At 38.9% G+C, this 18,846-nt stretch overlaps 1 protein-coding gene across 4 annotated transcripts in view; it reads right to left on the bottom strand.

Annotated features, from left to right (window-relative positions):
* LOC114648297 (sulfotransferase 6B1-like) overlaps positions 1-18,846 on the bottom strand; it is a 145,056-nt gene that overhangs the window by 101,263 nt on the left and 24,947 nt on the right. For 3 of the 4 annotated variants that reach the window (XM_051925614.1, XM_051925615.1, XM_028797252.2), the window contains exons 4-6: positions 15,171-15,297; positions 6,050-6,144; positions 5,414-5,570 (exon numbers count right to left, since the gene is read on the bottom strand). In XM_051925614.1, coding sequence (XP_051781574.1) covers positions 5,414-5,570; positions 6,050-6,144; positions 15,171-15,297 — 379 coding nt within the window. The remainder of the gene's footprint in view (positions 1-5,413; positions 5,571-6,049; positions 6,145-15,170; positions 15,298-18,846) is intronic. The other variant, XM_051925613.1, reaches the window with a different exon arrangement.

The raw sequence follows: 18,846 nt of genomic DNA, 5'->3' as shown, positions 1-18,846 counted from the left end.
ACACCAACCTGATTAGCTCTTAGAACTTTATAACACTGATTCATCTCATTTAGTTTTCTTTGCAGAGCCTATTCTGTGAGTGTGAAGCTCTTAATAGAATGCCAGTCTGCTATCAGGCACACACAAACACGGTCAGTACAGAGTAGCCAATCCTCATGACACCATATCTATCATTGGTCAATGCTAGCTGCTGCTACACAAAACACAATCTTGCTCAGTCACAGTTATATATTTGTGTTACTAGATGCAAAGACATTTAGAGTTTCTCTTTCTACATTGCTGAGTTTGGCAGAGTGTGTTTCACCTGATACAGAGCACTCAACTAATATTGGCATACATGGTACCGTATATACTCGAGTATAAGCCGACCCGAATATAAGCAGAGGTACCTAATTTTACCTACAAAAACTGGAAAAACTTATTGACTCGAGTATAAGCCTCGGGTGGGAAATGCAGCAGCTAATGGTAAGTTTCAATAATCTAAATAAATACCAATAAAATTACCATACATTAATTTAAATCTTTAAAAACAAGCCTTGTGCATTCTTTAACTGCCTTCTCTGCCTTATGCTGCCAGCCCTCTCTCTCTCATGCAGCGCACGTGTGTGTGTGTGTCTTTCTCTCGCGCCGCTGTGCATGTGTGTGTCTTTCTCTCACGAGGCACGTGCATGTGTGTGTGTGTGTGTGTCTCTCTCGCGTGTGTCCTTCTCTTGCTCACGTGTCTCTCTCTCTCTCTCTCTCGCGCATGTGTGTGTGTGTCTGTCTGTCTCTCTCTCTCACGCTCTCTCTCTCACTCGCAGCGGGACCTGACTCAAATATAAGCCGATGGTGACGTTTATCAGCACATTTTGGGTGCTGAAAAACTCACCTTATATTCGAGTATATACGGTAAATAAAATGAAAACAGACTGTAAAAATGTCTTTATTGTTTATTCTCATTCAAAATATTAAGAAAAATGTAACCGTTAACTGAAGTAAAATAATTGTGTTAACACTTTAGCTGGGCCTTTAATCTGGAAGAGCTATTACTAATTTACTATTAAACAGGGTGGCCTGTTTCGTCTGCACCCAGATAGGCAGCTACAGTCATGTACGGCATAGACATGTATTGACGCACAAGGAGATCACTTTCAGCATCTTCTGTAAAAGTGAGTACCAAATTTGAACATTTTTCTCTTCACCACGTTGATGCAGTCATCTCGGTGGAGGCGGGCCACTTTTTCGTGGGCCTCCCTGTATAACAAGATTTTAACATGCACTTCTTTGAGTCTTCATAACACTACCAACGCATGAGTAAAGTTTGTGTATTCATCTCCGCAATGTGACCTACTTGCAAAGCTTCAATTTGAAGTGCTCTGAGGTGGCTTAACTGAAATACATTTCTCTTGATATTATATATTTAGTACCAGGAGGCTTTGCCTTGTGCTCGCTTCACTCGCCAATCCCCCCGGCCTGCGCTTCACGCCAGCCACTTGCATCTCTGCCATTCGTTTATGTGGATTTCACTTTCACCAAATGCAAATCTTTTAATTCTCGCAGATACGCCTCTTTATTGGGAAGAAACACTACTTTTCCCTGATGGCAACACAAATTAGATGATCTACAAATCTCCAACTTAAACTTTAAAGCCAAACAATATCTACATACTTTTGTCATATCACCTATGTCCAAATATTTGATCTCTTTTCGCTGATCCTTTAGTTCATTGAGAAATTATTTCCATGTGCTAATGCTAATGCAATCTTTACTATCATTTTTTTGAGACTTTCAAATTTTAGTACTTTCATAATCTCTAACCTGCTCTGCGTGTGTATTGTGCCAAAGTTTTTGAACCTCTTTAGGACATTCTACTTTGTCTTCTACTCTTTGTCTTTTATTTCTGACCCCACTTGGAGCTGAGAGCGCAGGAACTGTCTGACAATAGCATTCACACAAATGAGAAGTGATTGGACCGTGGGCATTGTTCTAACAACATCACACTAAAGTTCGATGAATTCTGAAAAGAATGATACCAAACATATATATGTAGGTTCTAAAATAAGCCTGATTTAAAGCGTGACAATAACGTAACATAAAAACGTGACATAAAATCATTACACAAAATCATTGCACTTTTAGGCTTAGGATTTTATATATACTGCGGTGGGTTGGCACCCTGCCCAGGACTGGTTCCTGCCTTGTGTCCTGTGTTGGCTGGGATTGGCTCCAGCAGACCCCCTTGACCCTTTGTTCGGATTCAGTGGGTTGGAAAATGGATGGATGGATGGATTTTATATATAGAGAGAGTAAATAAGACCTATGAATCCTTTTTTTACCACACAGCACATAGATGAATAACTTATCTACTGATGTTTTAGAAGTGTGATGAAGAACTAAAGAAGCCTTTGTTAAGGTCTTGTTACATAAGATTAATTGAGTAATAGATGCATTTTTGCAATACCTAATCTAAAGTGTTACCAGTAATTAAAAAGAAAAAATGTTTCATCATAAAACAAACATTTTTCTCAAACATATGTGTGCCTCAATTATTAGCTCCCATTCATTTTTAAATTTTATAGATTAATCTGAGTGAGTAGGAACACTTAAATGGTCAACCATGACTTCCTGTTTCACTGAGGTAAAAATAAGCTTATACACAGGCCATATTTCTTTAGTCATCCATCACAATGGTAATAACCTGAAAACACAGCATTGATGTGTGACAAAAGGTTGTTGAATCGCACAAAATCAGGAAATAACAATAAGAATTTAGCTAAATGGTTGAAAAATGCCCATTTCCAATATCAGGAATTTAATCAATAAATTTAAAGCAACTGTAGATGTTAACAGTTGGCTTAGAAGAGGATATATGTTTATATTGACCTCATGCACAGTCAAAAGGATAGTTAAAGTGGCAAAAGAATCTCCTAGGATCACAGCTGGAGATGTTAACTGGGTCTAGGGGTCTGAAAGTCTCCAGAACTGCGATCAGACATCGCCTACATAACCACAAGTTGTTTGAGAGGGTTGCCAAAAAAAGGCCTCTGCTGTCAAACAGCAAACTCAAGCATATACAGATTGCCAAACATTACTAGAACTTTCACTGAGGCAGAGGTCTATGGCTTTTTTTCCTGCAGAATGAATTACATGCAAAGATATTGGTTGCATAAAAATGACAACATATCAGGACACCAACAAATTGATGGCTATATAGAGACTATGTTGCATTTAAAATGTTTAGACCAGCAGCTTTTTACAAATATAATGACATGAAGAGCCATAAACTTTAAATTACAATTTGTTCAAAAAGCAAAATTAACAAAAAGTCATAACAAATAGCGACACTATCCCACTATAGCGAGAGCTATCCCGTACAGTAAATGCACATCATTTTCTTTCTCAATGTAAACATCCATATGGATATTGAAATATGGTTAAAAATCACTATATAGAATATACAGTATAACACTATGCAGAATTAATGCTTAAAGGAAATGCATGACTAAGAGCTTACAAATGAATTTTAAGTTAGCAGGAAGAACTGTTGTTGTAGGTGCCAAGCTGAACTTTACTTCTAACTAAATGTGAACACAGCTATATTCTCAATAAGACATCCAGGATCAAATCTGGAATTAGAAAAATATCCAGCAGAGGTCACCAGAACACTGAGATATTAAAATCTCTGGCAGAACCAGAAATTCAGATTGGCACTGTATGGTGGTATACCTGTAGATAAAAATACTAGTTGAATGCACTTATTGGACAGAGCCGCTCTATTTGAAAGATTGTTAACATAATCAAAGTTAATCAAAGTTATTTTTGTGTAGTCCTCTTCAACGAGTAGAATGAGTGTACAGTTAAGAGAACATTTGATTTTTGGATTTGCTAATAATAATTTCCATCCATCCATCCATTCTCCAACCCGCTGAATCCGAACACAGGGTCACGGGGGTCTGCTGGAGCCAATCCCAGCCAACACAGGGCACAAGACAGGAACCAATCCCGGGCAGGGTGCCAACCCACTGCAGTAATAATAATTTGCATACTGTAATTAAAGCTAGCATGGTATTTGCCATCATGTACCAATTGTTTCTGAGTCAATCTGCATAAATATTTTAATATTAACTCAAAGGCATAAACACAACTACTGCTTTAAGATCAGTCTGTACTTAAAGTGTTCAGGGCTTCTGACCAGACTCTGAAAAGCTCTTCCCTTCACCTCCATGTTTCATGGAATTCTTTTAAAAAGCCTAACCATCAAAATATACAGCTTAAATGTGTGTACTGCTCCTATGACACCTCTCGCAAACACTATGCTCAGTGATGCTCATTACCAGCTCTTCCAGATTAAAGGCCCAGGTATGTTTTACATATGTTTTGCAATTTTTCTGTCAGTATTTACATTACGGTCTGCAACTCTATCCATCTATATCTCTCTTTTGGGGGTTTATATATGTGTGTAATGGCTCCTCTCTTCCATCCATCCATTTTCCAACCCGCTGAATCCAAACACAGGGTCACGGGGGTCTGCTGGAGCCAATCCCAGCCAACACAGGGCACAAGGCAGGAACCAATCCCGGGCAGGGTGCCAACCCACCGCAGGGCTACTCTCTTGTAAATCTATAATTCTTTTCTGAAACCTATATAACAAAATGTTTCCGTGACATGTTCCTGTTATTGCTTAATAATAAAATCTAATTTATAAAAAATGGTATGGTTAAAAAAAAAAACCCAAACATACTGAAAGATATAAATGACCGCTACATAATGTAACATAAAGTGATAGCTGACGAACACTCCGGCCTTCCCTCTTAATTTATCTACACACCAGCCACTTCAAAAACTTTCCAACTTATGCTACTCTTTGTATATTGATTTACATTTTTTCGCCTTCAACAAATCTTTCCTATTTTTAAAGGTTCATTTAACTGCTGTTGGGTTCAGTGAAGTTTAATATTTGTATTAGATCTTTGTTTTCTTCATACAGAACAGAGTTCCATGAGCTTGCTTTAAAAGGCATGTTGTAAATATGATCACATTTATAATATATTACATATAAATTGCATTTTTAAGTTACTCTGCTGATTACGCAGCTTGAATGCAGTCAAAGTCAGTAAAGCAGACATTTCTTTCATTCGTCCATTTTGAAAGCCTGCTTTTTTCCATTTAGTTACTGGATGGTATTGGACACTTTTTGTGTTGCGGTGAATCCACAGCAAGGACCACCACACACTACACATGTCATCATACAGGCTGTAATTTAAACACAACACAAGTCTGGGATGTGGAGGAAGCGGGAATTCCTGGAGAAAACTCACAGGGACACGGAGGGGTGGATATCCAGTTTGGGTGCCCAGCCCGTTTTTACAGCAGTATTAACAAATGCAACACCATGCAAAAAAAACAAAAAGGAAATGAAGAAAAAGTTTTTTACCTTTCCTGAATATACTATTCCCCATTATACCATGAGTATTCATAGAGTTTTCCTTCATTGATTTAAATGTACTCTTACTACTGATTGATTGGATCTGCTCTTCAGTAATTGTCAAATTCAAGAATTTGGCAATTTTCTTAATTTCTTCTGCCATGTTCTGGAAATAAATGAAATTGAAAAAAAAAATTATTATTGCATTTATAATTAATTTGCCCAAAACAACTTGAGCGGCAATGAAATTGGCATTCAGTTTATAACAAACAATCTCAAAACTGTGCAATCTCTTTCATAATTGAGAAGAAACCAGACCCCGGCCCAGTAGTACTGGACATGAGGCAGGAACCGACTATGTGGTCTGCCAGTTCTTCTGAGGACCCCCTCATCCTCATGAGGATAATTTAGGACTGCCTATTTATCTAACATGCAAATCTTTTAGAAATGGAATGAAAACTGATATGCATACAGAGAATATGGAGGATTTGAACCAAGGATGCTGGATCTGTGAAGTGGCAGCATTAACCTTTATGCAATCCTTTTAAGGTTATAAGGTGTCTAAATGTTTCCTATTCATTAATGATAAAATGTATACTTTTTCTTTGGACAATAAAATAACAAATAAAATGGAAGAGTATTTACTTTTTTCAGCTCTTCATATATTACAACAAGTATATTTTCATCATTGACCTTCTTGTTCCAAGCTGATATGTAGTCAAAGTAGGAGCCGTAGAAAACTGCAAAGACAACAATGAACCAGGAAAATCAAAATAAACACACAAAACCAATGTTGGTTGAAGTATTAGCTTATAAAGCAAAACAATTCTTGTGAACATCATGAACGGTATGGTAGTACAACTTACTGTACGTCTCCTAGAAATTTATGTTTTAAACGTTACAAGCAGTAAACAAGAACAAAGTAGTCATTTTACCAACATAAATATAAAAAAATGACACATTTTCTACAAAAGTGTGCCATATAGACTGTGAACATTTGCTTACTGTATTAGCCAATCTTGAACAGTTAATGTTAAAATTAACATAACCGCTTGCTTAAACGAAATAAAATTTTAATTACAGATGGTTACATAGTTAATGACAGACTCTTCTATCCTGTGTAAGCTATTACATAATGGAAATTCTCAGCTGTATCTGTAATGTATTTATTGAAGGAGTCAATTTGTTAGTAGAGATGAGTGAACACTACAAAATTCACTTTGTTCCAAGTATGGCAAAATTGCAAAAGTGTTCGGGAACTATGGCAAACTTTGCTTTGCTAAATGCCTTTAAGTCAACAAGGGATTCAAAATTTGAGCTACTGTAGTTTGAAGTGGATTGTAATAGTGCAATGGTCTTTTAAGTGTCTCTGAGAACTAGGGAAGCTAGGGAATATTCTGGACCAATTACGGGCGCCAGAAATATCTGAACTGCGAGACGGCGATGCTAACCACTGTGCCACCTTTCTTCCCTGAGATAAAATTGTACTCCAAGTCTGCAATACTCCAAGTCTTCTATCTGTCCCTTTATGTCTCCTGAACTCCTTTCACTATGACTAACACCCACAGAGCCTGTGATGCAAGAGATCAGCATTATATACTAGACAGTGCCATATTTGGTGGGGTACACTTTGGACCCCGGCCGGGATGCCCCTTCATTATATGTTCAGGGGGAGCAGCCATGGACTGTGCAATACCTCTCCCTGGACGCTAGATGGCCACCACCCTGGGTTGGAGCGGTGCTTCTGTTTCCCGCAGGGCTCCATGAGAATTGGAATTGGGTGCAGCCCTGTTGGGTCCCACAGGCGCCACCAGGGGGTGCTGCAACTGGGACTCCTGAGCCCGTATGGGCAGCATATTCACCACACCCAGAAGTTCAACCAAAACTCAGCAATCAACCACCTGGAGCACTTCCGGGTGGACTAAAAAAGGGCCCAGCAACCACCACTCAATGGTCAGAGTCGGGAGGAGGAGGACAAAGCTTGGAGGAGGAGTGGTGGAAGAAGAAGAAAGTGTGTGGTGTGTTTTGGTGGGTGTACTTGGGTGTACTTGAGACTGTGCTGTGCCTGTGGGGATCACAGGGAAGACGTGCCCCACAGGTGAAGAAAAATAAAAACTTCTTGGTTTTTATACGTGCCTCTGGTGTGAGTCTGTGTTGGGTCAGGTGCCTATATAGCGCCTTTTACAACTTATAGGACATCCATCATGTAAATCGGGCAGGTGGCACAAATCAGGTAATAACAACTCCATCGAAGATTGACTACTACAGCTCTGTGATGTGACAGTAATCTTGCAAAGCATCATGGGGAGGTGGGTAAAAAAAAGTTTGCCTAATCCAGCCATACAGCGAATTTTCAGGGAAAAATTCAGTGAAAAATTTCCTAGCAAACCTAGCAAATTTGTTACAAAAAACATTCTATGGAATTTTTCTGATCAATACTATTTAGTAGTTATCTAGAACAAAGAACTGTTAGACAGATTAGATTATTTGCTTGCAAACAGAAAGGTATAAGGTGGCATGAATTTTTCTGATCATATGTATGCATGTAATAACGTGAGAAACTAACAGAAATGTAAACAAAATATGCAAGCTTTGAACAGAAACGTCATAGAAAATAGGTTTTCTTTCTTTTGTGTTATCCCAATTTTTCTCTTTATTTTTGCTTTGAATTTCACAAAAACATTTCAAACAAAGACTACTCAATGTCTAAACTTACTATGAAGCTGAAACTGCCTTTTACTTCCAATACAACATTTCATTTTAAGAATATGGGAAGAGTTTAAAGAAGGCCATATCGAAATTGCGTTCATTAAAGCTATTCCTTCTTGCTGATAGGCTGGATGCAATGGAAGTTTTCCAAATCAACAAGTTTCATTTAGAGTGATATTTCAGGAAAGAAGGTGTAGATTCATTTTGCGTTTTTTAAAGGAACCTTTACAAGGAACCTCTCTCTCTGTCTCTCATAGGAAGTGAAGCAGAAGTGAAAGAACTGCAGCTTACTGTTGACGAATTCCAGATCCTTGAGAGTCAGATTTAGCAACTCCTTTTTAGACAGATACACCCCAGGGAACAGAAAGCTGTCCTGCTAAAAGAGTTCTCCTCGACAGCTGAGATTGACACATCTCTGCTTGACTCAGCAACATCAACTTCACACCATGCCGGTTGCAGACTGGGCCAAATGAGGTTTTTCCCCACTAGTATTTGAGATGACAGCGACTTTGGAATCTCTTGATTTCAGCAACACAAGTCTAGATCACCTCCATCATCTCAGGCAAGCGTTGCCATTGTTAACTGCTTTGACCCTCTTCGCTTTCCCACTTTGCTTAGCAGTACTTGTTTTTGGGGATTCAGTTGTACGCCACCGTAGTATTTCATGCCCTAAACATAACACAGATTTGGTGCCTGGGTCCTCTTCGACAATATAGCCTGTCTTTCTTGACTAAAAAATTCAGATGTGAGCGTCAGTAGGTTTTGTGCTATAGGAACCATGTTATCCAGAATGTTCTATTACATTTCAGTAATCATTTACCACTCTGATGTTGATCTTTCTGATCATAAAATAGGTCATTACGATAGCAATTAATGAGAAGAATTCATAATTAATAGCAAAATTACAGTATTTGACGGTTCCTCTAGAGAAACACTTTCTCTTGTATCATTTGGCTGAAAAACTAATCAGCACATTGTCATCTTATAACAGGCTTAAGTTTCGAGTTTGGTATTTTTCAATCCAGCCGTTTTAGCTCAAGACCATCCTCAAGAAACTGTGACACACAGATACAGACACACATATACCCATCATCAAGGTATCAATGTTTTCAGTATCAGGGGACCCTAAAACATCAAGATCCATTGAAAAACCATAGATCGAAATTTTTGATGAATTTAAAACTTTCGCTTCTCCCCTATAGATAATTGGTTAGGGTCGGGGAGGGCTCAAAGCAAAAAACCAGGACAAAGTAGTGTAAGTGTGAATACCTTAATTACCATTTCACCTATAGATGTGCACTATATTAGAACTATAGTGACAGATTATACAGTAAATAAAATATCCACACAAAGCATGAATTACTATTTCAAACTGCTGTAACAGCTGTCTCAAGACCATAAAAATAGCTTCACTAAATATTAGCCAGGGGTGTCCAACTCCAATCCTTGGCAGCCACAGTGGCAGCAGGTTTTCGTTCCAACCCAATTACTTAATTAGAAGCCAATCCTCACCAATAACAGAACTTATTTAATTTCATGGCTTGTTAGTGTTTTAGTTCTACGATGTCAATTCATTCTTAAATCATAAATTTCTTTTTCCTTTCTAATGATACATATATCATCCAAGTGATTTGAAACCTTAAACAGATGGTTAATTTTCGGTTCTTCACTTTCTCTTCAGTTTCCTTCTGAGTACTTAATTAAACCAAACAATGAATGATGAATACACACGGGTGGAAATGGAGACAAGTTAGATGTAGAACTGCTGGTTCCTTTGTCATTTGCATCTTATTACTAATAAGGAGTAGTTAAAACAATGAATACAGCTGTTTAAGACTAAAATAAGCAAGTAAGGGTTCAAAATCTTAACAAGGAAGACAAATAAAATGAAGCAGGAAAATGTCACTGGAGCAGTAAGTGCTTCATCAGCAATGAATGAGTTCTCACAAAGCAATTGAGCTGGAACAAAAACCTGAAGCTACTGCAGCCCTCCAGGACCAACATTACTCAGACCTGTTTTAAAGGCTCTGCGTCTTAGCAAACAGATTAAACGAAGTTAATAAGTAGCAAAAACGAGTTACTAATTGAAAAAATGGTTAGAAAGAAAACCTGTAGCCACTGTGGCTCTCCAGGATCGGAGTTGGCCATTAATCAAGAAGACTGTTTACATCAACGATCTTATAAGTGTTAGGAAAACTGACTTTCTTCCATCCATCCATTTTCCAACCCGCTATATCCTAACTACAGTGTCACGGGAGCCAATCCCAGCCAACACAGGGCGCAAGGCAGGAAACAAACCCCGGGCAGGGCGCCAGCCCACCTCTTCTTCCATTGAGTGAAATGTGGCTTATCGTTAATGGAAGCTGGGTATTTTTAATTGAAGCAGCACCTCCGAATTACAGTTTTGTTCAATCGGTTTGCCAAGGCTAGCATTTACTCAAGCCAATTAAACTCACATCTTTTGAGTATCTTGGTTATTCAAGGAGTGTCGTAGTCTTTCGTATTGACTGTTTATAGACCTGCAAAATATAATGTGTCTTTTTTGAGGAATTCTCAGACTGGGTATCTCTATGTCAGTTTCCTAATTGTAGGCAATTTCAATTTTTATATGATAACCAATGTGACTCGAAAGCAAGAGAATTCATGAACTCACTGCACTCTTTTGATCTTACTCAGCATGTCAGCCAGCCCAAACATAAAGGAGGAAGATTAAAATTTATTTAAAAATAAATTTTTTTATTTAAAAATAAAGACAGGTTATGGATATAGGCATATTAGACAATTTCTGCATATTATTTTATGTAGAAATAGTGATGACTACAACTAATGAGAAGCGTAGTGTGAAAAACATTATTTTGATACATCTTCAGCTTCAGTGTTTTCTAATATTCTAAACAATCAGTCTGATTGTAGTGCTTACCTTAATAATGCTAATAGTGTAACCTGTAAGATGGAAAATTTTAATGCTAAGGTTAGAGCTGCAACTGACACAGTGGCCCCTGAAAAGACTGTTAAGAAATCCTCCAGCGCTATCATACCTTGGAAGACTCAAGGAGTGTCTCCTGTAAAGAGAACATACTGGAGAGCTGAGTGTAAATGGAGAAAAGCTAAACTGATAGTCCACTATGAAATATTGAAGGCAAAAATAACTGAATATAATAACAGTCTGCATTGAGCGGCAGTCCTATTTCTCTAAAATTATAAATAATAATGCTGGTAATCCAAGAGTTTTATTCTGAACTATCGATTGTCTTCTAAACCCAGCTCACTCAATGGATTGCCTCCTAAAAACTACTACTGAAACTTGTAAGGCTTTTGGTATATTTATAAAACCAAAATAATGATATTAGAAATAATATAGTACATTCCCCCCAAAATGAATACTGTTGAACCTCATCATGCCATTTTAACCAAGTTCAAATTTTTCAATTGAAAAGATTGATCCAAATCACGTAGAATAATTCCACAGCTAAAACCTTCTACCTGTGTCCTTCACCTAGTAACAAGAGTTTTTTTCAAAGAGGCCTCCGATGTGCTAATCGATAGTGTACTTGACATAGTGAACTTATTGTTAGATTTTTTCTTTCCCTTTGTCCTATTAAGCCAAAGGTTTTACAGTTTCCTCTTACCTGATGGGCAATTTCTGTGTATTTAGGATATTTAGAAGTATTTTTGCACTTTTAAAGGCAGTTCTCCATTTTGAACCTGGACAGGCCCGGAAGCCTGCCTCTTGAGTTTAGGGTCAGGGTCTCTAGGGTGAGGCCTATGTTGAGGCAGACTAGTGAGGTCCTGATTTTGTCTTTTTGTGTATTTTGTGGTCTGCATGTCCTTTTGCCATCTTGTGTCTGTTGTGTTTCCGTAAGGGATCCCCCCAGCTGTGATTCAAATACTGTTTTTATGTCTATTTTGTTCTTTTTTATGTTAAGAATGTGCATTTTTTTTGTTTCTATCTGGCTAAGTATCTATGGTTATGTTCCTTGTGTATTATGAATGGATCCCAAAAGGGACAGCCACCTGCTCTTCACCACAAGGGACTAGCCCTCAGCTTATAAGGGCTAAGGAAAAACCCACAGCCTCTTGTGGTTCATTGAAAATCTACTCATGGCGGTAGTGAGTTCTCCATTATCTATTCCCCTTTTTTGAGTATTGTGATTTATTGAATTTTGTGGACTTTCACTGTGCCTTTTGACCATTTGTTGTTTTTCACATTGGGACTTTGTTCACATTTTGGATTGCCTTCTGTGTTTTTTGTACTCTTTGGCACTTCAGTGTTTTTTTTTTAACTCTTTTTTTATTTATAAAGATTCTTTGTTGCTCACTTGATTACTGGCCGAGGTTTGTTTGTGTTTCCTACTCTATTAGGTATTTTGAGTATGCTCAGGATTCTTTGTCCTTATGATCTCTGTACTTCACAACAGCATCACTGTTGTCATAACTGACTCAATAGTTCCTATTGCCTGTTGATAACAAATAACAGCCCTAACTCGATGAATGACATCAATGCACAGACACTGCCTACGATGTCAGGTTGTCTTTTTTAGTATCCAGGTATTTGGAGTTTATATTTTGCACATGTTTAGCTAGAAATAAGTCAAGTAGCAAGTTAGGACTTTGAATATTTATGGATTAAGATTTCTGGTTTCCATTTTCAACTTTTGGCTTTTGATATTTCAGTTCTTTGTTTTTGTAAGTTCAGTTTCTGCCTTTATCTCACTTTGTTTTCTCTATCATCTCCCAGTCCATTTCTTTAATTTTACTTTCGGTACTGCCAAAGTCAAACTAGGCAGTACAGTCGGCCCTCCACATTTATGAGTTATGCATCCGCGGATTCAAACAACCACAGATTAAAAATATAAAAAGAAAAAGAAATCTGGAAAGTTCTGAATTTGCCATGCACCAAGCACTATGCTGAATCCACACAAATGAAGTGATCTGTAGGCAAACCCCACCATAGCCTCCCACTATAGCAGTTAAAAGTAGCTCATTGGAGTAAGCTTACAGCTGCTATATGGCAGCCAATTGCTGAGCCACCATACTGCTCTTCAGTTGGTTGGCTCTGCTCACACCCTTGTTCTGCTCTGTATATCGACCTCAGCAGTTGCCACCGTTATAAAAGGAAAGCCTTTTTTTTGCTTATCTTTACTACCTCTGAGTGCTACCAACTTCCAAGGTGGGAAACAGTTTCCATCTTTACACTTACTGTAGTACTGCCGCTATTAAACAAAACAAAAAGACATACGCATATTCTGGAAATAAAGACACTTCTTTAAACCACTGCTCCCCACCTCCCAGGCCAATCAAAGTGAGTCTGTCCATCAGCCTGCGGACACCTCGCCAGGGCACCAGCTTTAAACTGTAAGGTTTTCTATATATACACATGCATGCAAAAGCTGTGCAAGCTAGAAATGGTCTTGATACACACAGACTGCCCGTTGGTATAAGTACGTTGTAAATTATGTACTAATGTTATTATTGATACACGCACCCTTAGTGCCAAGCCCTGCCCTGCACTGCTTTAAAAAAGTTGTTCAGTCAACAATCAGCTGATAGGCACTGTGAAACTCTTGATGTCACATTGTGTACACTCCTTGTTTCCATGAAAAAAATGGTTCCTAAAATCAATTAAGTGGATAAAGCAATCCCATAAAGGCTAATAGTGAACATAAAGTGCACTCTCTCAACATGAAAATTAATATCTTAGACTTTTTGAAAAGTGACATGTCGTTTGCCAAAGTCATTATTCCCTAAACAATATAGTATAACAACCACTTACATATCATTTACATTATACTAGGTATTAAAAGTAATCTAGAAATGATTTGAAGTGTATGGGGATGTGCGTAGGTTATATGCAAATACTACATAAGCTATTTTATATAAGGGACTTGAGCCTCCACAGATTTTGGTTTACAGAGAGCTGACCGTACAGTCCTTGTTAACACTTTTATTTACAGTATATTTTTCATTTTGTGCTTACCTCTTACTTTTGTTGTGTTGACTTTTTTTGCTTTCTATTTGTAATTTGACCCCAGATCATTACGTTCCTTTATTTCCTGATTTTGGATTGGGTGCACCGACAATAACACCCCTTCCAAAGATAGCAGTCACTTGAATGAAAAATTGCATTAGTTAGCTTGGGCTGCTATACCAATTGGCCATTCTTTGAACCTCATTGCAGTGTTTGCTTAAGATTAATAGGGTGTTTTGCATTGTCTTTGAGACTTTTGCTACGTGGTTTGTTTTATGTTTTTGGATTCTTTTTTCATTAGGCCTAGGTTTTGGGTTTGGATTTTCTAGATCATGTCTGGCTTAAACTTACACCTTCTTTTTGACATCACTTTTTTTTATCACTCTGTCATTTTTTAATTTCTTCAGTTTCCTTTTTCAGATTCTTCCTCTTTAATTAGTTAATTCTGCTTGTTTATTATTTTTTTGCTTATTTGCATAAATTGGGAATTAACTTTTTAAGAGTGGCTTCTGTGAGTCTGAAAAGTCTTCCCTGGTATTATTAGCCTTCCTGTCTTTGGTAAATCATAACAAGAACAAAAACTGACAAGAGTTCCTTCTTGATATTTTAATATCAAAATGGCTGAGGCTACAGAAGCATTGTGGTTAGTGCTGTACTCATTTTAGCACCAGGTTCTTTATTTACTGAAACACTATGAAGTTGTAAGTAGACAGCCATTTCCCATTCTGTCCAAAACTATACTTTTTAAACTATGGTTAGGGTTTGCCAAGTCTGTTAATTATCTACTACCAAAGTTAATTTTACTTTTCCAAGGAAAGGAGTTAGAGTAAGTTCTTTAAAGTCTGTTAGTCATGCTGAAAATGATGTTCCTTTACTTTAATTTACAACCAGACTCAACTACTGGTAATAAGCTGTACTTTCAAAGGATGTACAGTGAGCATAAAATAATAAAGGATATAATACCACATATGTGAAAATAAAAACATATATTCCGTATTTTCCATTGTAAAAGTAGGTTAAATATTTCTCAAAACTTTTTAACTTATGGCCTATTAAAGACTGAGGTAATCTTCCTTTTTATTGACTCACCTTCTCCCTCTATGAATATAGAGAAGAATTCATCCCATGTATAATTAAACCCCATAACTGGGTTGTTGTATTGGAAATGGTAATAAGAAACAGCGGTATCTTTGGGATTTCGTATCATAGCCAAAATCTGTTGAAAGAAATTATGAGATAGAGTCATTCTTAAGATCTGTAACTGTAAATTACAGTAAAACAACCAATTTACATCATAATCTTTTCATCAGTTTTCATTATGTTAACACCAAAATTATGTGAACATTTCTAAACTCCACTTGTGTCCTTGTCCCAGTCCCAACAAGCTGTTTCAAAGATGTCTCAAATGTGCTCATGTGTACTTGACATAGCTAACTTTTCATTAGATATTGGGGCCTTCTCAGATTGTCTAAAGATTGTGGTAGTAAAACCCCTGCTCAAGAAACATAATCTAGACTCCTTCCTCTTTAGACTTAGTTCTAACCTTCCTTTTTTCTAGTATAATTCTAGAAAGTGCAGCTTTACCAGCAGTTAAATAATTATTTAAATAAACATTCTATTCTTAACAAATTTCAGTCAGATTTAAGACCAAAGCATAGTATAGAAAGTGCACTAGGTAAACTGGTATATGACCTGCTGGTTAATGCTGACACAGGTCAAATATCTGTTCTTGCTCTCTTAAATCTGAGCACAGCCTTTGACACCACATACCACAGGATTCTCAGAAATCACCTTAGACCATTTTTTGGATGTGTCTCTCTGGTAGTGGTCACAGTCTTATTTAGGTGTGGTAATTGTAATTTGGAAATCAATGATATTATACAGTATATGGAACTATCCATGGCCTACTGTTATTTTCTATCTACATGCTCCTGTTAGGCCAGATTATATCAAAACACAAGGTGAACTACCACAGCTATGCAGATGACAAATAGCTTTACTTATCTCTAGCACCTGAAGACCCTGAAGCTCTAGACCCTTTGATCTATTGTTTACCCTGTATGTCTGAATGGATAGTAGTATTCTCAAACGGAATTCAAAAAAACACAAACCTTAGTTGTTGGCAAAAATGGAGATAATGGGGTACTTAGAAAATAAACTTGATCCTTTAGCATTCAAAGTTAAAGTGGAAACAAAGAATTTAGGTGTATTCATGGCTTCTGATCTAAGCTTCAAATCACACATCATCAATACTATTAGAACTTTGATCTTTGTAAAAGGAATGTTGCAAAAGTTATACTTCTTATAACATTGCAAGATGCAGAGAAATTCATCTAAGAAAAATATCAATTTCAATTAATTATTGTCATGTGTACAAGTTCAAGTACCATGTACAATGAAATGCTTGCTTACATATGCCCCTGCAGACAGTGAACATAGACCAAAAAAAAAACCACACACACAATAAATAAATGAATATAATAAGTAAATAAATAAAACCAGAATCCTAGGAATAAATAGAGACAGCGGCAGAAGTATACTGTATGTGCAGGTAGCAGTGGAGGTGGCACAAGGTTACTGATTGTTCATGAATCTGATTGCAGTTGGGTAGAAACTGTTCCTGAACCTGGAGGTGTGCATCCAAATGGACTTTAGCTGCTTCCCCGATGGGAGTAGGGTGAAAAGTGACAGTGCAGTGTGGCCGAGGTCCCGCCTGATACGGTTCACTTTCCTGAGACAGCGTGTAGTGTGGATGTCATGGATCGCAGGGAGCTGTGTGCCCGTGATCTGCTGTGCTGTGTTCACCACACGCTGCAGAGCTCTGCAGTCCTGAACTGAGCAGTTGCTGTACCAGGATGTTATGCATCCTGTCAGGATGGATTCCACAGTACACCTGTAGAATCTGCACAGGGCTGTGGGGGACATCTGGTCTTTACTCAGTCTCCTGAGGAAGTAGAGGTGTTGTTGGGCTTTCTTGACTACTGCCGTAGAGTGACTTGACCATTTAAGGTCATGAGTGAGGGTGTCTCCGAGGAACCTAAAGCTGCTGACCTGCTCCACAGTCTCACCTCCAATGTAGATGGGGCTGTGCCCTTTTGCCTGTTTACAGAAATCCATAATCATCTCTCAGTCTGACCTCCTCCCTGTAGACTGTCTCATCGTCCCGCTGATCGGACCTATTACAGTGGTATCGTCAGCAAATTTGAGGATGGTGTTAGAGCTGTACTTAGCTACGCAGTCATGGGTGTAGAGAGAGTAAAGCAGGGGGCTCAGTGCGCTGCCCTGCGGGGTGCCAGCGTTGATGGTGATGATGGAGGAGGTTTTTCCACCAATATGCACTTGCTGAGGTCTGCCGGTGAGGAAGTCCAGTACCCAGTTGCATACCCAGTTGCACAGTGAAGAGCTAAGCCCCAGATCCAGGAGTTTAGCAATGAGCTGGGATGGAATGACGGTGCTAAATGCAGAGACGTAGTCCACAAAGAGCAGCCTGGCATAACAGTTCTTGTTCTCCAGATGAGACAGGGTGGTGTGTAATGTTATGGAGATGGCATCCTCCGTGGACCTGTTGCAATGGTAGGCAAACTGGATGGGGTCCAGACTGTCAGGGATGATGTCCTTGATGTGTTCTAGCACCAGCCTCTCAAAGCACTTCATAGTTATGGGAGTAAGTGCTACTGGGCGGTAATCATTAGGGCAGACTACTTTATTTTTCTTTGGGACAGGGATGATGGCTGTGTGCTTGAAGAAGGTCGGGACAGATGAAACTCTCAGAGACGTGTTAAAAATATCCGTAAAGACAGCAGCTAGCTGGTCGCAACATGTTTTTAAAATGCAACCTGAGACTCTGTCTGGGCCGGGTGCTTTGAGGATGCTGAGTCAGGAAAAAGTCTTCCTCACGTCATCCTTGGAGAGCTTCAGGCTGGAGTCTTGTGGCGCTGCAGGGGGTTGCACGTGCCTGTCCGTGTTAGCGAGCTCGAAGCGAGCAAAAAACACGTTCAACTCATCTGGGAGTGAAGCGGTGGTAGCTGTGACCACGTGTGTCCGGGGTTTGTAGTCTGTGATCAGCTGAATACCCTGCCACATCTGACGAGCGTCTGCTCTGCTGTTAAACTGAGAGTCCAGTTTGTGGGCATACTGGAGCTTTGCGTATTTAATGGCTTTTATCATACCTGCTCTTTTTGTATGCCTGTGTATCTCCAGAGTGAAACACACTGCTGTGCTCACGGATCCGCCAGCGTACTTCAGCACACATCCAGGGCTTCTGGTTGGGAAATACGCATACAGACTTTGTGGGTACGCAGTCATCCACACATTTCCCGATGAAGCCTGTGACAACTGCAGCATACTCGTCCAGATTTTCAGAGGAATCTTTGAAAACATCCCAATCCACAGATTCAAAGCAGTCCCTAAGTTTCTCCTCCACTTCCGGGGTTCAACAGTGCACCTCTCCCAAGACTGGCTCTGTGTGCTTCAACTGCTGCTTGTAAACAGGGAGGAGCAGCACAGAGCTGTGGTCTGACTGCCCGAGGTTCGGCTGCAGGAGCGAGCGATACGCATTTTTGTGTGCAGTGTAGCAGTGGTCTAATGTATTAGTACCCCTGGTGGGACAGGAGACGTGTTGGTAGTATTTGGGGTAAACAGACCTGAAGCTTGCTTTGTTGAAGTCCCCAGCGATGATAACCAGACCTTCGGGGTCTGTGTTTTGACAGTCTGTAACGAGGCCGTATAGTTCCATAAGTGCGGTGCTGGTGTTTGCTTGCGGGGG

This window comes from Erpetoichthys calabaricus, chromosome 3, assembly GCF_900747795.2.
Source record: "Erpetoichthys calabaricus chromosome 3, fErpCal1.3, whole genome shotgun sequence".
NCBI classification, from domain to species: Eukaryota; Metazoa; Chordata; class Cladistia; order Polypteriformes; family Polypteridae; genus Erpetoichthys; species Erpetoichthys calabaricus.
Note: the sequence above shows the minus strand (reverse complement) of the source record. Positions and strands in the feature narration are given on the sequence as shown.